The sequence below is a fragment of the Oncorhynchus masou genome, chromosome 15, assembly GCF_036934945.1.
Source record: "Oncorhynchus masou masou isolate Uvic2021 chromosome 15, UVic_Omas_1.1, whole genome shotgun sequence".
In the NCBI taxonomy this organism is placed as follows: Eukaryota; Metazoa; Chordata; class Actinopteri; order Salmoniformes; family Salmonidae; genus Oncorhynchus; species Oncorhynchus masou.
In genome coordinates, this window is record NC_088226.1 from 51,245,276 (window position 1) to 51,263,586 (window position 18,311).

General features: G+C 40.9%; 1 protein-coding gene across 2 annotated transcripts in view; it reads left to right on the forward strand.

The window, feature by feature from the left end:
• Positions 1-18,311, forward strand: part of LOC135556414 (FAS-associated factor 1-like) — an 89,038-nt gene that overhangs the window by 57,420 nt on the left and 13,307 nt on the right. For both annotated transcript variants that reach the window (XM_064989607.1, XM_064989608.1), the window contains exons 14-17: positions 4,217-4,353; positions 4,584-4,672; positions 14,654-14,734; positions 15,046-15,123. In XM_064989607.1, coding sequence (XP_064845679.1) covers positions 4,217-4,353; positions 4,584-4,672; positions 14,654-14,734; positions 15,046-15,123 — 385 coding nt within the window. The remainder of the gene's footprint in view (positions 1-4,216; positions 4,354-4,583; positions 4,673-14,653; positions 14,735-15,045; positions 15,124-18,311) is intronic.

Consider the following 18,311-nt stretch of genomic DNA (forward strand, 5'->3'; position numbering starts at 1 on the left):
GGCCACTCTAAAATGTGCAGTTTTGTCACACAACACAATTTAATTTAATGTTACTTTCGCTACCATAAGCCACCGCCAACGTCGTTTTATAGAATTTGACCGTACGACCAACCGGCCTCACAACCGCAGACCACATGTAACCGTGTCAGCCCAGGACCTCCACTTCCAGCTTCTTCACCTGCGGGATCGTCTTAGTCCAGCCACCCGGACAACTGATTCAACTGTGGGTTCGCACAACCAAATAATTTCTGCACAAACTGTCAGAAACCATCTCGGGGAAGCTCATTTGCATGCTTGTCGTCCTCACCAGAGTCTTGACCTGACTGCAGTTCGGTGTTGTAACAGATTTCAGCGGGCAAATGTCCATCTTCGATGGCCACTGGTACACTGGAGAAGTGTGCTCTTCACGGATGATTCCTGGTTAACTGTACCGGGCAGATGTATGGCGTTGTGCGGTTTGCTGATGTCAACGTTGTGAACAGAGTGCACCATGGTGGGGTTATGGTATGGGCAGGCTGTAAGCTACGGACAACGAACACAATTGCATTTTATCGATGGCAAAATTCCGTGAAGAGGTCCTGAGGCCCAGTATTGCGGCATTCATGCACCGCCATCACCTTATGTTTCAGCAATGACCTGGGGAATAGTTACAGGGGAGAGGGGATGAATGAGCCAATTGGATGCTGGGTATGATTAGGTGGCCATCCCCACATACCTCTGAGTGGTACAAGGTAAAGGCACCACATGTCCCTGTAAGAATTACCTTCATACTAGAAGACAGCATTTTTGCTCTGTGAGCCAAATTGAAAATGAAAGGCTTTCAAAATATCCAGACATTTGTGAATTTTTGCATTAATTAAGAAACTGTGCAACACTATATGCAATATGGTTTTGATGAGAAGCTCCTGTATAGTTTGAATTGTTATCCTTATTTTGTTTGTCTATACATTATGACATTTATGGTATGCGAATAGCTGCACTCGCACTTGAAACAGTAATGTTGCTTTGGCCACAACACATCCAAGGTACTCTTGGGCGATCTATCGTTTAATAGGGTATACCAAGGTATGATTTTCAATACAAAAATCTGTTTTTATTTTGGGTTGCGACAGCCTTGGAGGGGCTGTTGGTGTGTTAACCTATTTAAAGGTCTTACTCGCATTGGCTGCAGAGCGTGAGATCGCACAGTTGTTCGGAACAGCTGGTGCGCTCATGCATGCTTCAGTGTTGCCTGCCTAGAAACGAGCATAGAGGGCGTTTAGCTCATCTCTGGTAGGCCCTCGTCATTGGGCAGCTCTCGGCTTGGTTTCACATTGTGATCGTTTGCAAGCCCTGCCACATCCGACGAGCGTTAGAGCTGGCATAGTAGGATTCGATCTTAGTCCTTTATTGATGCTATGCTTGTTTGATGGCTAGTCGGAGGTCGTGGTGGGATTTCTTATAAGCGTCCAGGTTTGTGTTCCGCTCCTTGAAAGTTTAAGCTCTTGCCTTCAGCTCAGTGCGTATGTTTTCTGTAATCCAGTGCTTCTGGTTGCGATATGTACGTACGGTCATTTTTGGGACGGCATCATCAATTAACTTATTAATGAAGCCGGGGACTGTGGTCGTCAACTCAATGTTATCAGATGAATCCCGAAGCAGAATCCAGTCTGTGCTAGCGAAATAATCCTGTGGTGTAGCGTTCGCCTCATCGGACCACTTCCGTATTGAGTGTGTCACTGGTACTTCCTGTTTTGGTTTTTGCTTGTAAGCAGGAGGATAGATTTATGATAAGATTTGCCAAATTGCAGGCAAGGGAGAGCCTTGTTTGGGTGTCTTTGTGTGGAGTAAAGGTGATTTAGAGTTTTGTCACCAAGATACACAGGTAACATCTGCTAACCCTGTGTACGTGACAAATAAAATTTGATTTGATTTTGACATGCTGTTGAAGAGATGTCACTAGACATATTTTACTAATGTAAATCCACCCTTCAAACCTGTAATTCTACCAAACCACCCAAAAAATAAATTTCTTTAGGACCTTTGTAGGAGCGTAAATATCAGAACCATTGTTAGTGAAGTTTCCCTTGAAAACCCTTGTTATGTATTCACTGCCTCAGACCACTCATAGAACAGTGAAGTGCGTTTTTGGGTAGGTGCCTTTTTTGTCCTTTATACACCGACGATATCTGCTAAACAGAAAATCATGATGTTCATCTGTCTTTCTGTGACCACTGATGACTTCAGAACTAATGTGACTACAAATACAAAGTTCCCATTTTTTTTGCATTTGTTAAACAAGTGAAGGATGAAAAGATGCTTCAAATAAAAACTGAGATGACTGCATAAATAGCCTACATACGCCTCTATAAATAAGTAATATTAAAATGTCATGTTAATTCAGTTGAGTTCTATTTTGCTCATTTTAGGCTACTGTTGGTCATTTTATCTTCAATATATTTAATGTGTAACAAGGTGCGCAATGATGTACCAAATCTGGATTAGCATTAGAATAAACCACAATATTTGAGACATCTCTAGGAGCTGATCTGTCGTCAATATTGTGGAATAAATCTAATTTTAAGGTCAAATTTGATTGGAGAGAGCTGATACGAGAGCAGCGCTGCATTTTATTTAAATTCTATCAGTATTGACACAAGCCTCAATGACATACTTAGCTAACATTCTGTCAACATGCGTTTCCCAAAACACCATGCAATCTTCAGCCGTTGTAGGAAATATGCATCGTTAAAACACTCCTAATCCTTACTTCCTAGCCTGAGACACAATTTTCATCCTTTATATGTGATGCTGTGTCAGTACTTGATATTGTGCACCATATGTAGAAACATTTTCTTCACTTTTGGTTTACAAACTCAGGAGTAAAAAAAATCAAGCATTAGGCTTGTATGGTAGGTGTAAAAAAAAAAAAAAGTTTAAAAAAGGCTGTATTGTGTCCGATTACATAGTTGGTTCCTTGAAACAGGTTTTTACTGTTTTGGTTTGACTCCTGGGGTGTTTGATTGATTGGAACAAAAGGAGGTTGTTGTTTAAGGGAATTAAGATTGGGTTTCTCTGAAGGCCCTGATGATTGTTCCCAAGTCCTTGGTGACAGGTTAGAATTACCCCTTTCCATTCTTTTGGCCTGGCCATGGTTAGGCCTTTTCAGGGCCCTCTAGAGCAGGGACAAGGGCAGGGCATGGACATCATCTTAACTTCACTGTGTCAGGGGGAGAACCCCTCGCCTTAACCACAGTAGAATGGACAAAAGACAAGTCAGCCGCATCGTCAGAACTCATAAGCAACTACATGAGCTAGTTGGTGTTGACTTAAGGTTAGAGTAATGTTGGGGTTAAGGATTGTGGTTGAAATGACCTTGTTTCTCCTGGAATGCTGATGGAGATTGGTGCTCATGCTTCCCATGGTTAAGCATTGAGCCACCGTTGTTCCATTGCACAGTTTGAAAAGTAATGCAACTAGCTCTCTCAACTTTGAATTCATGATTAGTAAGTAGTAGCCACGCCCAGACCACTCACTCCATCCCTCTCCTCTCTGACCTCGTCCTCCACCCATTCCATTACTCCTCTATTTTACCAGCCAGTTATTAAAGTGGATCTTATTAAAAGGCGAGTGAAAAAGCAAATCTATATTTGCATTCAGTCTATAGCGATTCATTAATATTATGACATTTACAGTGAGCTCCGAGGGCCTGCCTGCTACCCTTTTCATTCTAGTGAAATGTTAATTTAAAGTTCTGTCTTTGTAATGGAATAAGAAATCCTCTCTGCCCTATCAATTCATCACCACTGGTGGGGAATACTAATTTGTCTGCCTGGCTTATTTAGACAGGGGCCTCTCCTGGAAGATAAGGCAGAATTGGTTTTAAAGTCCTTAATGGAAACCTCCACCCAAAAACTATCTTTTTGGTATTTGTTTCATTTGTCCATTGTTGACACAGTCAACCCTGTATAGGGATGATTTCATATCTTGAAAACTTGAGTGCTGATAAGCAAAACATTTGATGCAAAATGCATCGTACATGGATGATTTCATAACTTAACTTGAGTGCTGACAAGCAAGAGATTTTGGGTGGAGGTCAACAATGGACGAGTGAAACAAATACCAAAAGAGTTTTTGGGTGGAGGTTTCCTTTACTGCTGTGAGCGGTGTACCAAGTGCTGTTCATTCAAGTGCTGTTCATGTGAAAAAATGTCTGTCCCGTCTTTTCCTTTCCCAGACTACTCACTATGTGCACGAGGCACTTTGGCAGTGTGGTGGCACAGACGATTCGGACATACAAGACAGATCAGTTCCCCCTCCTCCTTATTGTCATGGGAAAGAGGACATCAAATGAAGTTTTAAATGTTATTCAAGGTAATGACTGCATAAATCTCAACAATATCAATGGGTTGAACAATCACATTCTGGTTGAAAATACGTCTTGGAGAGCTCTAATATATGTTCAACCAAATTACTTTGACCCTCTGACAATGCTGAAATCGTCATGTATTTGTGATTTAAAAAATAATAATAATAATTATCCCAAAAGGCATTTTAAAATTGTATTTCTTAAATGTCTTTTTTTTTTTTACTATTCTTTCAAGGCAACACGACAGTGGATGAGTTGATGATGAGGTTAATGGGTGCAATGGAAATCTTCACAGCTCAGCAGCAAGAGGACATCAAGGATGAAGTATGTATGAGAGGAACTCTGAAAGCACACAGAGGAACAGAGTTAAGTGGGAGTAGATGTTTGAAATGTAAGCCATTATTAGGCCATGGCCACTGAAATATACCATGATTTGTTTCATCACAGGAGGCCAAGAGGGAGCCAATTATTGTGCCATTTGAGCCGATCTCTTATAATTATGCCATAGTTTGTCCGGGAGCTAAATGGGGACATGCTGAGACAAATCGGAATGCATTGTGACTGCCACCAGCTCCACTTAAGGCCAAGGCAAAGAATACATACTCTGAGAGGCCCTTTATCTGGGTCAGGGGAGTGAAAGCACAATTCATTTCCCTCCCATTTTGTTTTAGTTTACTGTGCCTAAGATCGTCACAATGGGAGCAGGATACAAACTCTTCTCTCTTTCACCCTTCTCTGTCTATTGCTGCTTTAATCCAATAGAAACTTGACAAACAAACTTCACTCTGAGAAGAAAGCAATGAAACAGAGGCGGTATTCTTTCATGTGAGGACAGGAATGTGGGGACAGTATGGCGGGGGTCCCTCTGGTGTCAAAGACATTCACCTGACCTCATGAACGCTCTCTTTTCTGTGTCACAATGAATGGATTTATTTAACCATTCTCTCACTTTAGCAGATATTTACTCAACATCCAATAACCAAAGAAATGCATTCTTTAGGTAGTCCTCCTAAGCTGACTACACTAGACCATGCTTTCTCAGGCATATAGTTTGTGTTGTTAGTGATTACAAATGACTCCATACCCTGTTTCTTTGTACTGTATAAACCTCTTATTAATCAGCAGTCTGGACGGGGTGACGTGTCATCAAGCTCAATCCAATGTGCCCAATACTTGGCGTAAACTTGTCACTGCGAGATGTCTTTGAATACCAGTACACATTCTCTCTCGCTGACTTGTCTTTAGACCTTTCACTCTTGTTGATGGGATATAGATTTAAAGAATGAAATGGTCACAAGGTGGTTTCTGTTTCTGAGATGAAAGGCATCTGAAGCAGTGTAGTATAGTAGATTAAGACTGGAGATTGTCTCATGTTCTTCAGCAGAACTAGGCCTGGCTGGCTGGCTGGTTGACTGTCTTTCTCATTCCTCGACTCTGTCACATCATATGATGAGTTAGACTCCCACGGTGTTGTAACAATACTAGTTTAGTGACCTTTCAGTGGTTGATGTAGTTTTGTTACAGCATCTCAGTCACGGGAATCATCATTAGTGTTTTGCACACAGCCAGGGGGGAACTGTACGTGAGCCGATGAGTGTTGACACTTCTGTCTGTAACTGTGATTCCCATTAGGTTCTCATTGGATGCCTACCCTTTCAGAAAAATCCTTAAGACCAATAAGAAACAAGTGGTATGTACGCTATGTGCACATGTCACCAAGCTGTATGTCCTGTGTGACCAGACTGGATGCTACAGTAATATGCTTCATTCAGGGATGTATGAATAATTGACTAACAGGTTTTCATGGGGAGAAGCTCAGTTGAATGCCTTGCTATTGTCTTCGTAGATGCAAAGCAAATATGACAGCTTTTGCAGTGAACAGAAAATCTGTTATTAAATTAGCATACCATACAATTTGATTCTTAAATGATTAAAATGGCCTTTATGGGTCAGTCTTTTAATTCAACATTTCTCTTCTTGAATACCTTTTCAATTTGGCATATTTAGAATGTTTCTGTTCATTATAAGAAGAGTCAGTCATTTTCTGTCAGAATTGACAAGCCATCTGACTCCATAACAGTCACTGGTTGTGATAATTACACATGCCTGTCGGGATTGAGGGAAATGTGAAGTGATAATGTCACAAATCAGGAGAACAAATTATCATGAGTGGGTAATGTACGATAGGGATTAATAACCTTAGGAATCTGCAACCACATCCTGTAAATTCCAGACCCTGTCTCTGCTGTGAGGTGAACTTGTCACTCCTAGTGCTCATCTCTTTCTCAAACATTAGAAAGCGCAATGACTTGCTAAATCACTTGACTACATGAACAATCTCATTGCTAAATATTTAACTATTTTGACACATTCGTAGGCTCAGTGGGCCTATATTAGTCAAAAGCATTAGTACAGTATGTCTCCTCAGGCGTTTCACATTGACGAGCGTTAAGGAGATTTTCTCGAGATATTCTAGAGCGGTATCGATTGTCAAGAGACATTATTGTAATGTAAAAAAAGTCATTTCAAATGCTACCTCCGGAGGTCGCTCACGGCACTCGCCCGAGTGTTTCCCCCCTCCACGCAGGGAAGTGTAAACACAATTCTCTTTCAGCCCAACACTCCTGCATTGTAAATCGTAATAGAGCAATGTTTTTGAAACTGATGAAATGTATAGGCATTTTCCTTATATTAGACACTTGTTTTGTTTTTTGAAATTGCAGTAAAAGACGGTTAATCTGAAATTGACTCTAGTTTTCAGGGAATATCAGAACACGTCATTTATTTCAATGCAAAAGTGAGCAGGAACACAAGCATCAACTCCATAGTGAATTAACAACTTTTTCAGTTGCAAGTAGCTTTTTTTATGTAATTATTTGCATGATATTGATGAAATTAAGCTAGGTTTGTTCCACTGGGTGACTAAAGCAATCTAGCAATTGTATCATTGGCTGACATTAGCATTCAACTAACTAGCTAGCTAACATAGCCATTGTCTTACATCAGAGAGCGCGTTGATTCTGCCTACACGGTGGAGGGACAAGCGTCGGGGAGTGACGCCATCTGACGTGAGACAATGTAACTTAGCTTGCAAGTTATGTATGTGAGGATAATGCAGACATTTTGTTTAGTTTGCAATCTAGCTCCGTATAATATGAATGACTCTGTATGATAACATCACAGAACAATGAGCCAGATATTTCACAGGATGTATAAGTGTGAAGCATCGGCGTTTCCACTCACTACCAAATATGGTGATTGAGAGGAAGCCCAGTGGCGCCAGTGGGAGAAGATGGAGCGAGTGACATTATGCAAATGTTCTCATCAATGAAACATTTTCTCAATAGTTTTCTGTTCCCAAAACGATAATATGTTAGAGTAAACTACTTTTTGTGTTGTTTAGAAGGAGTGCAAGGGCGAATGGAGTTATTGCACACGTGCACTTCAGAGTAGATGTTCCCTAATGGAAATATGCAAATACATCCTAGAACGCGCCAATAGGATCTCACTAGCTCAGGCTTGGCTCTGCCCCCCTCCTTGCTTCTATTGCTCACTTTGACTCATTTGTTCCCACTAGAAACAGCTTGTGCTCTATCCTGGGTTAGTTATCAAAATCTTTGATAACTGTTCTTGAACTTTAATTTTTTGCTATTTGAGAAAATGATTTTAGCTAACGTAAGCTAGCTAGCAGCTATGCCCTTTTGGCTGTTTGTCTTACAGCTAAACTTATGAGTGTATGAACAAGGAAATAACCATTGAAATGCCCGCACATGTGTGTGTATTGTTGCATTATTCAGTGTGTGATATGGTAGATGCTAGGGTTGGGTGGAATGCATATTTCCATATCGTCATACTGTCCTTCTCTCATCCCGGGATTTATGGTGTTACCGGTTTAGTACACAAGGGGGCACCAAAAACACCATTGTGCAAAATTATCACAAGTAATAGCGAATTTCCATGGAGGCTGCTAGCTAAATATGCTAACGAGTGCAAACGCAAATAAACTAATTGCAAAGTCAGGCAATCCAGCTCATAAAGTTATACATATGGAGGTAGGAGTTACCGAATGTCATTTTTGGTCAGTTTGGATATTTACAAATGAATGTGAACGAAAAACATTATGCAAATGTACAAAGTTTTGACTTATGCTTGTCTGAAGGAAGAACAGTACTGTGTAGACGCTATGTCTGTCTGGAGTTGCTAGGGCAACGGGCCTGCATGCACTGCTCATAGAAGATGGGGAGGAGCAGACAGACCCAGAACAGAGAGGAGAAAAAGCTCAAGGAAATCAAGCTGCAGTGGCATTTGTACAGAACTCATCCAAAGGGTTTTGACTACTCAAATACTAACACCATATGATGCCGCATCACCTTATTAATTCAGCCACTTACTTCGGTAACTACCAAGTTAAACTTAAGGGCCGTGTTAATGCAGAATTCTTCTTTTTTTTACGCAGGGAAAAAAAGATAAACAAGAAATATCTAGATGCGTTTTGTAAGCGCAAATCTAAAATGCTTCTTATTATAATTTCTGCTCGTTATCAAGCGTATTTTGTGCTTTAATTGCACTTTTCCACTCAGAATGCCCTTTCTTGAATTCTCTTCTATCAGTAGACAGCGCTCTGCTCATTGATGTCGCTACCTTCTCATTTTCGCCAGCCTACATTCTATGGTAAAATGCAATATTCATTTTAAGAAAAACATTAGGAATAACATTACACTTCTAATGACAATATAGCTATTTTCTGCAAAAATGTGTTGCGCTAATGTATTTTATGTGAAGGAAAACTATAGTTTCACGTCCCTGAGCACGCTAATTAAGCAAAAACGACACGAATTTCAATGTTAACCTCTAGTGACACCCCATCCCGTGAACGGGACCGTTGTCATCATCTGACCCTAATTAGCATAACGCAACGGACATAAATATTCCTAGAAAATATTCCTATTCATGAAAATCACAAGTGAAATATATTGAGACACAGCTTAGCCTTTTGTTAATCACCCTGTCGTCTCAGATTTTCAAAATATACTTTACAGCCAAAGCTAGACAAGCATTTGTGTAAGTTTATCGATAGCCTAGCATAGCATTTTGTCCAGCTAGCAGCAGGTAACTTGGTCACGGAAATCAGAAAAGCAATCAAATTACATTGTTAACCTTTGATGAGCTTCGGATGTTTTCACTCATGAGACTCCCAGTTAGATGTCAAATGTTCCTTTTTTCTGCTATTTACAAACAAACACGTGACTTGTCCAACTGTTCTGGGGAACTACTGTAAGCTTCATAATGTCAAATAATGTGACTAGTGAAATTGAGAAAGAGATCTCCTTTATCTCTTAAAGTATTGCACAAGTTAACTGCAGGTATTTACTTACAAAGTAGCTACAAATATGAACATGTATGGAAAAACTTCAAAGAAATAGTTTCTACGGTATTGACTATTGAAAAACCATCCCGTGGCTATTTCCAAATAACCCAGTTTACTGTATTTATGGTATACAGCTGTCGTGACGTGACTATCAATAATCTGACTGTTAATTTTCTCAAACTAATTGTTCATTGCTACATGATTAATTTAAATCAAGTAACTCATTAGGAATTTGGGACACCACGGGAAAGTTTAACAAGATACTATCTCCCGACTTAAACTCTAAAGATATACAGATATCTCTTACATCAATAACAGTAAATTATTACATCAGTCTCATTCTGAACGTCGCACAATCCGTGGATACGCAAGAACCCTTTAAATATTCAGTACTACACATTTATTTAATCATTTATTTGTTAACTAAATAACACAGAATACCCATACACAATTACATGATATTAACGTCCCTAGTGGACTAACACGATATTACGGCTTGTTACACAATGGAAAGGGGGGTGGGGAAAGATGTAGGGAGAGACAGTTAACTTTTCATTTGGAAGCAACGCTCACTGAAGTCAAATTTCTTGCCACCCTAACCACTGCTCATTCGGATTAGAAATGCAATATATATTTACGCGTAGATGTGTTTCTCTGTTGAAACTAATCGATCGGTCTATGGGTAGTGGCTCGATGTAAGTCTCTAGTTGTCCACCAGTGGTCACAATATCCTTAGTTGTAGATATTCTCTGCTCTTGAAGTGTTCATTAAACTAGATACTTTAGATGTACCAGTGATAGTCTGAGATGGGGTTTCTTCCTTCCAACCTCGTGTCTCTAGGACAACTTTAACATGCACAGCTGCAGGCTGTAAATGTTTCTGGTCTCCTAGGTGATCTTCTTCACTGATGTTGAGGTGGAACGCTTCAGAGTTTCTAACCATTTCAACGTGTAGACCACCGTCATGTATTTTGTTATCAACACCAGCAGTAACCCGGCATGTTTTGGTCTAATGTACATTTTGTTAGCGAATCCTTTTAAGCACTCTGGCCAAAGAGGGTGTTCCATCATGCTGGCACGAACTCTGAGCTCACTGGGGCGTGGCTACTGACTGGGCACAAGTTTAGATGAAAAACAGTTATCATTTAAAAGGCTAAAATCACGGTTATCTTCACAAAAGTATTGTCATATTTAATCATATAATTTTCTCTACATTTATATGGCTCATCGTGCTCTAGAGGCTCCTTCTGGCGGGCCCGGTGCCTGCAGGCTGACTTCGGTCGTCAGTTTAACAGTTGCGGCTTGCTTCAGGGTTAAAACTTCTTGCTGATCAGTGGGACGCTAGTGTCCCATTTCGAAAACTTCCGGTGAAATTGCAGAGCGCCAAATTCAAGTGCACAAGTGCAATACATCAAAATAAAGCTTAACTTGTTGTTAATCCAGCCGCCGTGTCAGATTTCAAAAAGGCTTTACGGCGAAAGCAAACCATACCATGCGATTATCTGAGGACCGCACCCAGCACATAAATGCATAACAAATCATTTTTAACCAGGGAGTTGCGACACGAAAGTCAGAAATAGCGATGTAATATATGCCTTACCTTTTGAAGATCTTTTGTTGGCACTCCAAAAAGTCCCAGTTACATTACAAATGGTCCTTTTGTTCGATAAACTCCTTTATATCCATAAAAACTCAGTTTAGCTGGCGCTCTTCAGTCAATAATCCACTCGTTTTTCCTCTTTCAAAAGGAATCCCAAACGTTACCAATAAACTTATCCAAACAAGTCAATCAACGTTTATAATCAAACCTTAGGTACCCTAATACGCAAATAAACGATTACATTTAAGACTGAGAATCGTTTTTGTCTTTACCAGAGAAAAATACAGAAGAACGCGCTCTCATTCATGCGCTTGGAAACACTACAGCCAAAATGGGAGCCACCTAGAAAACCTTGAATTACTGGCTAATTTTTCCAAAATCCAGCCTGAAACTCTTTCTAAAGACTGTTGACATCTAGTGGAAGCCCTGGGAACTGCAATCGGGCACGATTTCGCCCTATTATAAATGTGCCAGCCATTTAAAAAATGGGGGGGGGGGTGTCCTCGGGGTTCCGCCTGCCATTTCAGGTCTGTTATACTCAGACATTATTTTAACAGTTTTAGAAACTTTAGAGTGTTTTCTATCCAAATCTAATTATATGCATATCCTAGCTTCTGGGCCTGAGTAGCAGGCAGTTTACTTTGGGCACGCTTTTCATCCGGACGTCAAAATACCGCCCCCTATCCCAAAGAGGTTAAGCGAGCGGGTGTTAAGATGCGCGGCTTGGTGGGTCATGTTTCGTATATATAAATAAATAAATAAGCCTTGTGTTTTACAGTACACAGCTTATATTTTCCTTCATCATTTTGACACAACTGTCAAATCGTGGGAATTCCTATCGCTGTCCTTGGTTCTGAATTCTCTTGTAGCCTAGGCTATTTTCCTGTTCATTTGTTTACCTTTCACGTGTTAGTCACTAACAGACGATGGTCAATAGCGATGGTAGGCTAATGTAGGCTAATGTTATTATAACGTTTGGGCAATGTCCAAATCCATGGCTCGAACATGCAGTGCGTTGAATAGTTCCATATTGAAGCAAATAAAATAGATAAACTAGATTTTCTACATGTTTGTTATATCTAGGACTATTGTAGGGTTAGTGAATACTATATTTTAAAAAACTATATTCAATTGATAGGACAAACATCCATGCCTCCTGTCAAAGAGCACTTCGGCCCACATGTTCGCACATATAATTATGTTCATGGAACAAGAGATGCGATTTATGTTATGCTTCTGACCCAATCCTATTCAGAATTATTGTTGTTTAGTTCTAAGAAACGGATTGTTTTTGGTTAATTGGAGTTGCAACAAACCCATGAACGGTGAATACGTTTGAGAATGTCCATGGCTTGAATAAAATGCCATTTCAAATTACATTTCCCTTTCTCTTTTTATTGGATCTTTGTCTAGCTCCTGTGAAACGTTTGGATGTTTAAAACCCTCTGTAGTCTAAGTTGCCTTGTCAATATTATATGCCCACGGGGAGCAATTGTGGTGCCTGTAACTGTATTAAGACACACAGTCTCTTTTTATTAGAATTTGATTAGAATTATGCATTCTTTTTAGGCCTTATCAATAGCATAGTGAATCTAATCTTACTTATTGACTACGTTTGGCATGTCCAAGTCCAGACTGCAGTTTACAGTAGGCCTAGCCCTTATGATTGCTGTAGCCTATGTTTAACCATGTATTTATATAATGAAGCAATGCAATTAGAACAATATGGACAATGCTATTTAACAAACTGGCTTGTAACGGACTAACATTCAATTTTAGAGTCGATGGCAATGCATTGGACCGTAAATACACAACTTGAAGCAACCACATATTTAGCAATGGAGCACCTTCTTATTGGCCAGTGAGGGGCCAAGCCTCGACACACCCACAACTTGTTTATTAATCAAAACCTAGTCCTTTCTCGCTACTGCACCCATAATTACTGTTGTGATAATAGCAAAAATATTTCTGACACACCCCTGAACCGGTAATTTACCGTTGCGTTATGTGTGTTGAAATAGAACCCATTATGTACATTTCGCCCCGATACCTCTACTTTTACTCTCTTCAATGGGAGTAAGCTCTCAGGGTGTTGCTGTACTCTGACGTGAACCCAAAGCCTCCACCACGTCTCCCATCCCAGGCCATCAGGACTTGTTCCTGTACCTGATGGTCGCCCCATTGCCAGCGTTGCTGCCCTAGACGGCTTTGAACTCACACCTACTCGCTATCTGTGGCTGTCCTGCTCTGCTTTCCCACTCCTCTGTGGACAGACCCAGACACCACAGACATCTGCCAACATCACACTCACATTCCTCACTGACTGACATGCCTGGGAGGTAGACAGGAGCAGAGCCAAAAAGATACTTTCACACACATTACAGCAACCGTCACTGCTGTAGCCACGCCTACTTGTGGTTGTCTGTTTAGTTAGTTATTTTAACTGCAAATGATGTGTTCATCAGCAGAAAAACATTCAGTGTTTTTATAGTGTATTCCTTTGATCGATGTTACTTTCAAATACAGAGTAGTTGTATTGTACACCATATAATGTAGATAATTGATGGCACCATGTCTTGTTCATTGTGAGTGGTACCTCAACAGTAAAACCATAGTTTATTTTGTTTGTTTCATTATCTTTCATCAAAGTTAATGAGCACAATAAAGAGCGTAATAATTTACAGTAAGTGTAAGTGATCCATTATTATTTTGTACTCAACCATGCTACTACAGTGTCTGTAGGATAAAGGGGAAAATGTATCCTTTTCATCTTCAGACTTCAATACGACAGCTGACCACTCCCCCTGCCCAGCGCACAAACCCCACGAATTACAATAGAGTCACCTTTTCACATCTTTGACACAAAGTCCAGGGTTCAGAAAAGAAAATGTAGTCTCCCAAGCTCCAAAACAAATGCCAGTGCTGACACAATGGAAACAGTTATTTTTCTCTGCTTTAGAAAGCCTCTTACACACAGCAGGTAGAAAAGCAGCAGTCTGCCTCTGTACAAACAGGAGCTCTGAGGGAAAAGAAAAGAGCCCTCCGGTCTGTTAAGGAAGTCAAGGCCCGAATAGATTCCCTTCTCCCACATGATACTCTTTCAAACCTTGTGTCTGGCAGAAAGCATTCGGTTCTCTCATTCAGATCTACTCCAATTCCTGCTGCTCTGCTTCCCAGAGTCACAGCTATACAACACAGCACAATATTACATGTGGCAGAAGGAGAAAGCAACTTTTGTATTTTAACAGCTTCTATTGTTATTGGTGTTTATTGTTTCGCTCCGAACTTTAAGATATTTGCCTTCTTTTCTGACCTGGTTTCTTTCTCTCTCTATCCAGGATGAACGTGAAGCCAGGGAAATGGTGAAGAGGGAGCAGGATGAGGCCTACCAACTGTCTTTAGAGGCTGACCGTAAAAAGGTTGGTCATCATCTACAACACCTACAACACAATGGCATGGATCCATTCTCATCAGATGGATGTTTGAGGGTTTTTGAAGATCCATTTTAGCGTTATCCTCAAGTGAAATTTTATACAGAACACAAGTATAAAGTGTATATACCTTTTTATAATCATGTTATGATTGTGGCCAATGCTGGGTGTTGTAAATGGTTGTTATTTTGAATTTACCCTGTAAACCTGTGAACAGCCACATTATTGATTGCTTGATCACTGTTCATAATGTTTTGATTTGAATGGCTGGATTTGTAAAAATATATTTGATTTTTCAGAGAGAAGCACAGGAGAGAGAGCAGGCAGAACAGCTTCGCTTGCAACACATCCAGAAAGAAGCAGATGATGAGAAGGAGGTGAGAACATGAACCATATCTCAATGTTTGTTTAGAGAAATAATGTCCCACTTAGCTATTGTTGTAACACTGAAAACACATGGTTAGTTTGTTTTTTAAACGTTGATATTTGAGTCCGTTCCTTGCTGCATATCAGACATTTCCATATCTTTTGTTGTTTGTGGAGTTTATACTAGCATGTGATCCCTGTGGTGGGGTCAGAGACACAGAGCAACATATACTAAACTCTAGTGTGTACAGTAAGGCCTATCCCTGTTAAGCTTGTCATACAGAGATGTTATTGTCCTGTTCAAATGCCCTACAACACACAAGCTCATATTGAAACCAAGTGAACAAAAGCGGGAGCACAAAGCACGGTGGGACAAAGAAAAACAATTATGGCAGTGGGAACGCATTTGTGAATGCTGTAGTTATAGCTCCTTTTAGCCAGCTGATTGGCTATTTACTCAGCAGCAAACTCTACAGCCAGCAGGGATCAGGTGAACCAGCTATCTGAGATGATTTGTCACATTAGTTAAACAGCCCCGGACAAAAGCCCTGTCTGTCCAGTCTTAATTATATCACTGTAGTTCTCTAGCCCTTTGCCATGGTTTCTTCTCCGCCAACACACTGCTTGTATGCAACAAGTGTAGATATTCAGCAACATGATACCCAGCAATGAGCACGGTTCCATGCACACAATAATATGATTATGGTGGGTAGTCCGATTAATGCAATAGTTTGTTTAAAACATTTACATGCTTTGAAAGAAGAAGGATTTCCCTGAGGATCCTGTTTATATGGACACATCTGAAATCAGGCTACTTGATGGGACTTTTGAATTATTGCAGAAAATCAACCAATGGAAAATAATAATTATACCACAGTGACCATGTTATTTTTGCGAAGTACATTTGATTCTTAGGTCGGACATGTAAAATCAATTTCTAAGATGCATACTATCAGTTTTTCAGTTTTTTTAAACAGATGAAACTGCAACCTATGGAACAACTCGGACTGGAAAGAGACTAACACGCTAACACACGCACTTTACACACACGTGCATTGTAACGTTGTAATATAGCTGTATTGCAGTTTTATATATTTTGTATTGTAGATATGTATTGGTGTAATAATGTGTTGTATATTTTTTCTCTCTAATTGTCTTAATCTTGTTTGGATCCCAGGAAGAGTAGCAGCAGCTAATGGGGATCCTTAATAAATGCAAAATGCAGGTACCTTATTGGAGCCATAAAGGCTAAGACAGGGGCAGACATAGACATTGTATTTTTTGACTTGAGCTGTGTGTGATTGTACCAGGTGTATTTTCAGCCGGTCGACTGATGCGTTTCGCGGATCTGGTTGTGTGTCTGTCTGGTCAAGTGTGAGGCAGGCAGGCAGGAGGGTGTGTTTAATGATGACAGTGGAGACTGAGAGACACTCGTGGAGTCACTAATGAAGCCTCAGGGACAAGAGGGGGGCAAACAACCTGGAGGAAGACGCACAACAACACACATACCACAACCATGATCACATACAACAGTGGTGAGGTAAAGGGAGGGCTGTGTCTGTGCCAAGATTGTGTATGACAGTCTTTTAACAGGTTGTACATCTTCATAGATTACATCGAGCTATACATCATTATTCCATACAGTTTGTACATGCATCAGAACTTCATGAGTCATCACTCAAGAGTAACTGGCACTGGAACATCTGTGTTTCAACAAAGCTGGAGTTCAAAACACAGATCTCGTTCCAGATTGTTTCGCTCTGTCGCCCGCTACTACAACTGTTGGTTGTCGGGTAGAAAGATGGGAGAGATTAAGTGGAGCCTGTCTGTCTGTATGGCGTGTGGAGGAAGGACAACAGCTGTCCCAACTGTTCAGAGCTGTGTGCTGCTTACCCCTGGTTGTGCCAACGCCTCATTTCTCTGACATTGTGTGTGAGTAAACAAGGCAGCATGGTGTCCCACACCTGGAGCTCAGCCAAGCACCGAGCCAGCCACTCACTCCCTCCCTCAGCCTCCCTGGCCTACCCACAGACCAGGGCCCAGATTCACAAAACAGAAGTTTCTTAAGAAAAAAGAAAAAAATAAGTTCGTAAGTGCGATTCCTCAACAGTATCTTAAGATTTAATGATTTTCTTACAAACTTCTCAAATATCTTCAAACAAATCTTCTTAAGATGTTTGTTGTTAGGCAACCATTTTAGCTAGCTTTCTAGCTAGCAATGACAATCATGTTAGCATATGTCTTACTGAGATTTACTGTTCTTAAACCTGTTATTGGGTTTAAAATAATCAATACTGAAACATTTGGATGAAGTCTGTGAGTGCATGTTCAATTGCTTTCATGAGCTTTTTCTCTCACTGCCTTGAGTTTAAGATGAGGGTTTCGCAATCTTGGAATGAAGATTTCCAATAACTTTCTTAACTTTTTTCTAAAGGAGAAACATAAGAAACAACCTTTTTGAGGAATAGCAACTTTGCTTAACTTCTTAAATCTATAGTTAAGGGGATAAAAGGAAGTTAAGAAGAAATTGCTTTTTAACAAGGTTTTGTGAATCTGGGCCCAGAACCCTCCAGTCTGCCGCGAGTCTCCGGCTGTTTGTGCACTGCACCACCCGCCACAATACCCCGCAGGCTGCAGGAAAACAAACACCACAGTAAACACACACAAGGACAAGGGGAATGCATTCTGTGTCTTTGTGTGGAGAGGGAGATGAATGGAAGAGGTAGGCAGAGTGAGAGAGGCAGTGGGGGTGGATGTCATTATTTAACACATCCAGGAGCCCCATGGTGCTCCTGTCAGGTGCATGCACTGCCCCCTCCTGTGGTGGTGTTTCTTGGGGGGGGGGGGGGGGTTGGCGGTGAAGCTCCTGAGTGCTCTTTGTGTGGAGCGGACTCTAAGTGAGGCGTGCGCCGTGTGGCTTCAGACGCCACAGATCTCTCTGCTGCAGGGGGCCCTAGGGGCCCCAATACCAGGCCCCTACCTGGGGGAGAGCCTCTGGCACGCGCCCACTCAATGCTTGGAGCTGCTAATGAACTACTGTTGTACACTTTTATGAAATATAATTGCATTATGGTTGGTAAATAAAGCTGCCGTGTGTTGTCACAGCATATGCTACCCACTGTCAAAACAGGAACAACAAGCTGGAGGGAAAGAGCCCGCGAAAGCCACAGGTCCTGCTCTGTGACACTGGAGACCTGAT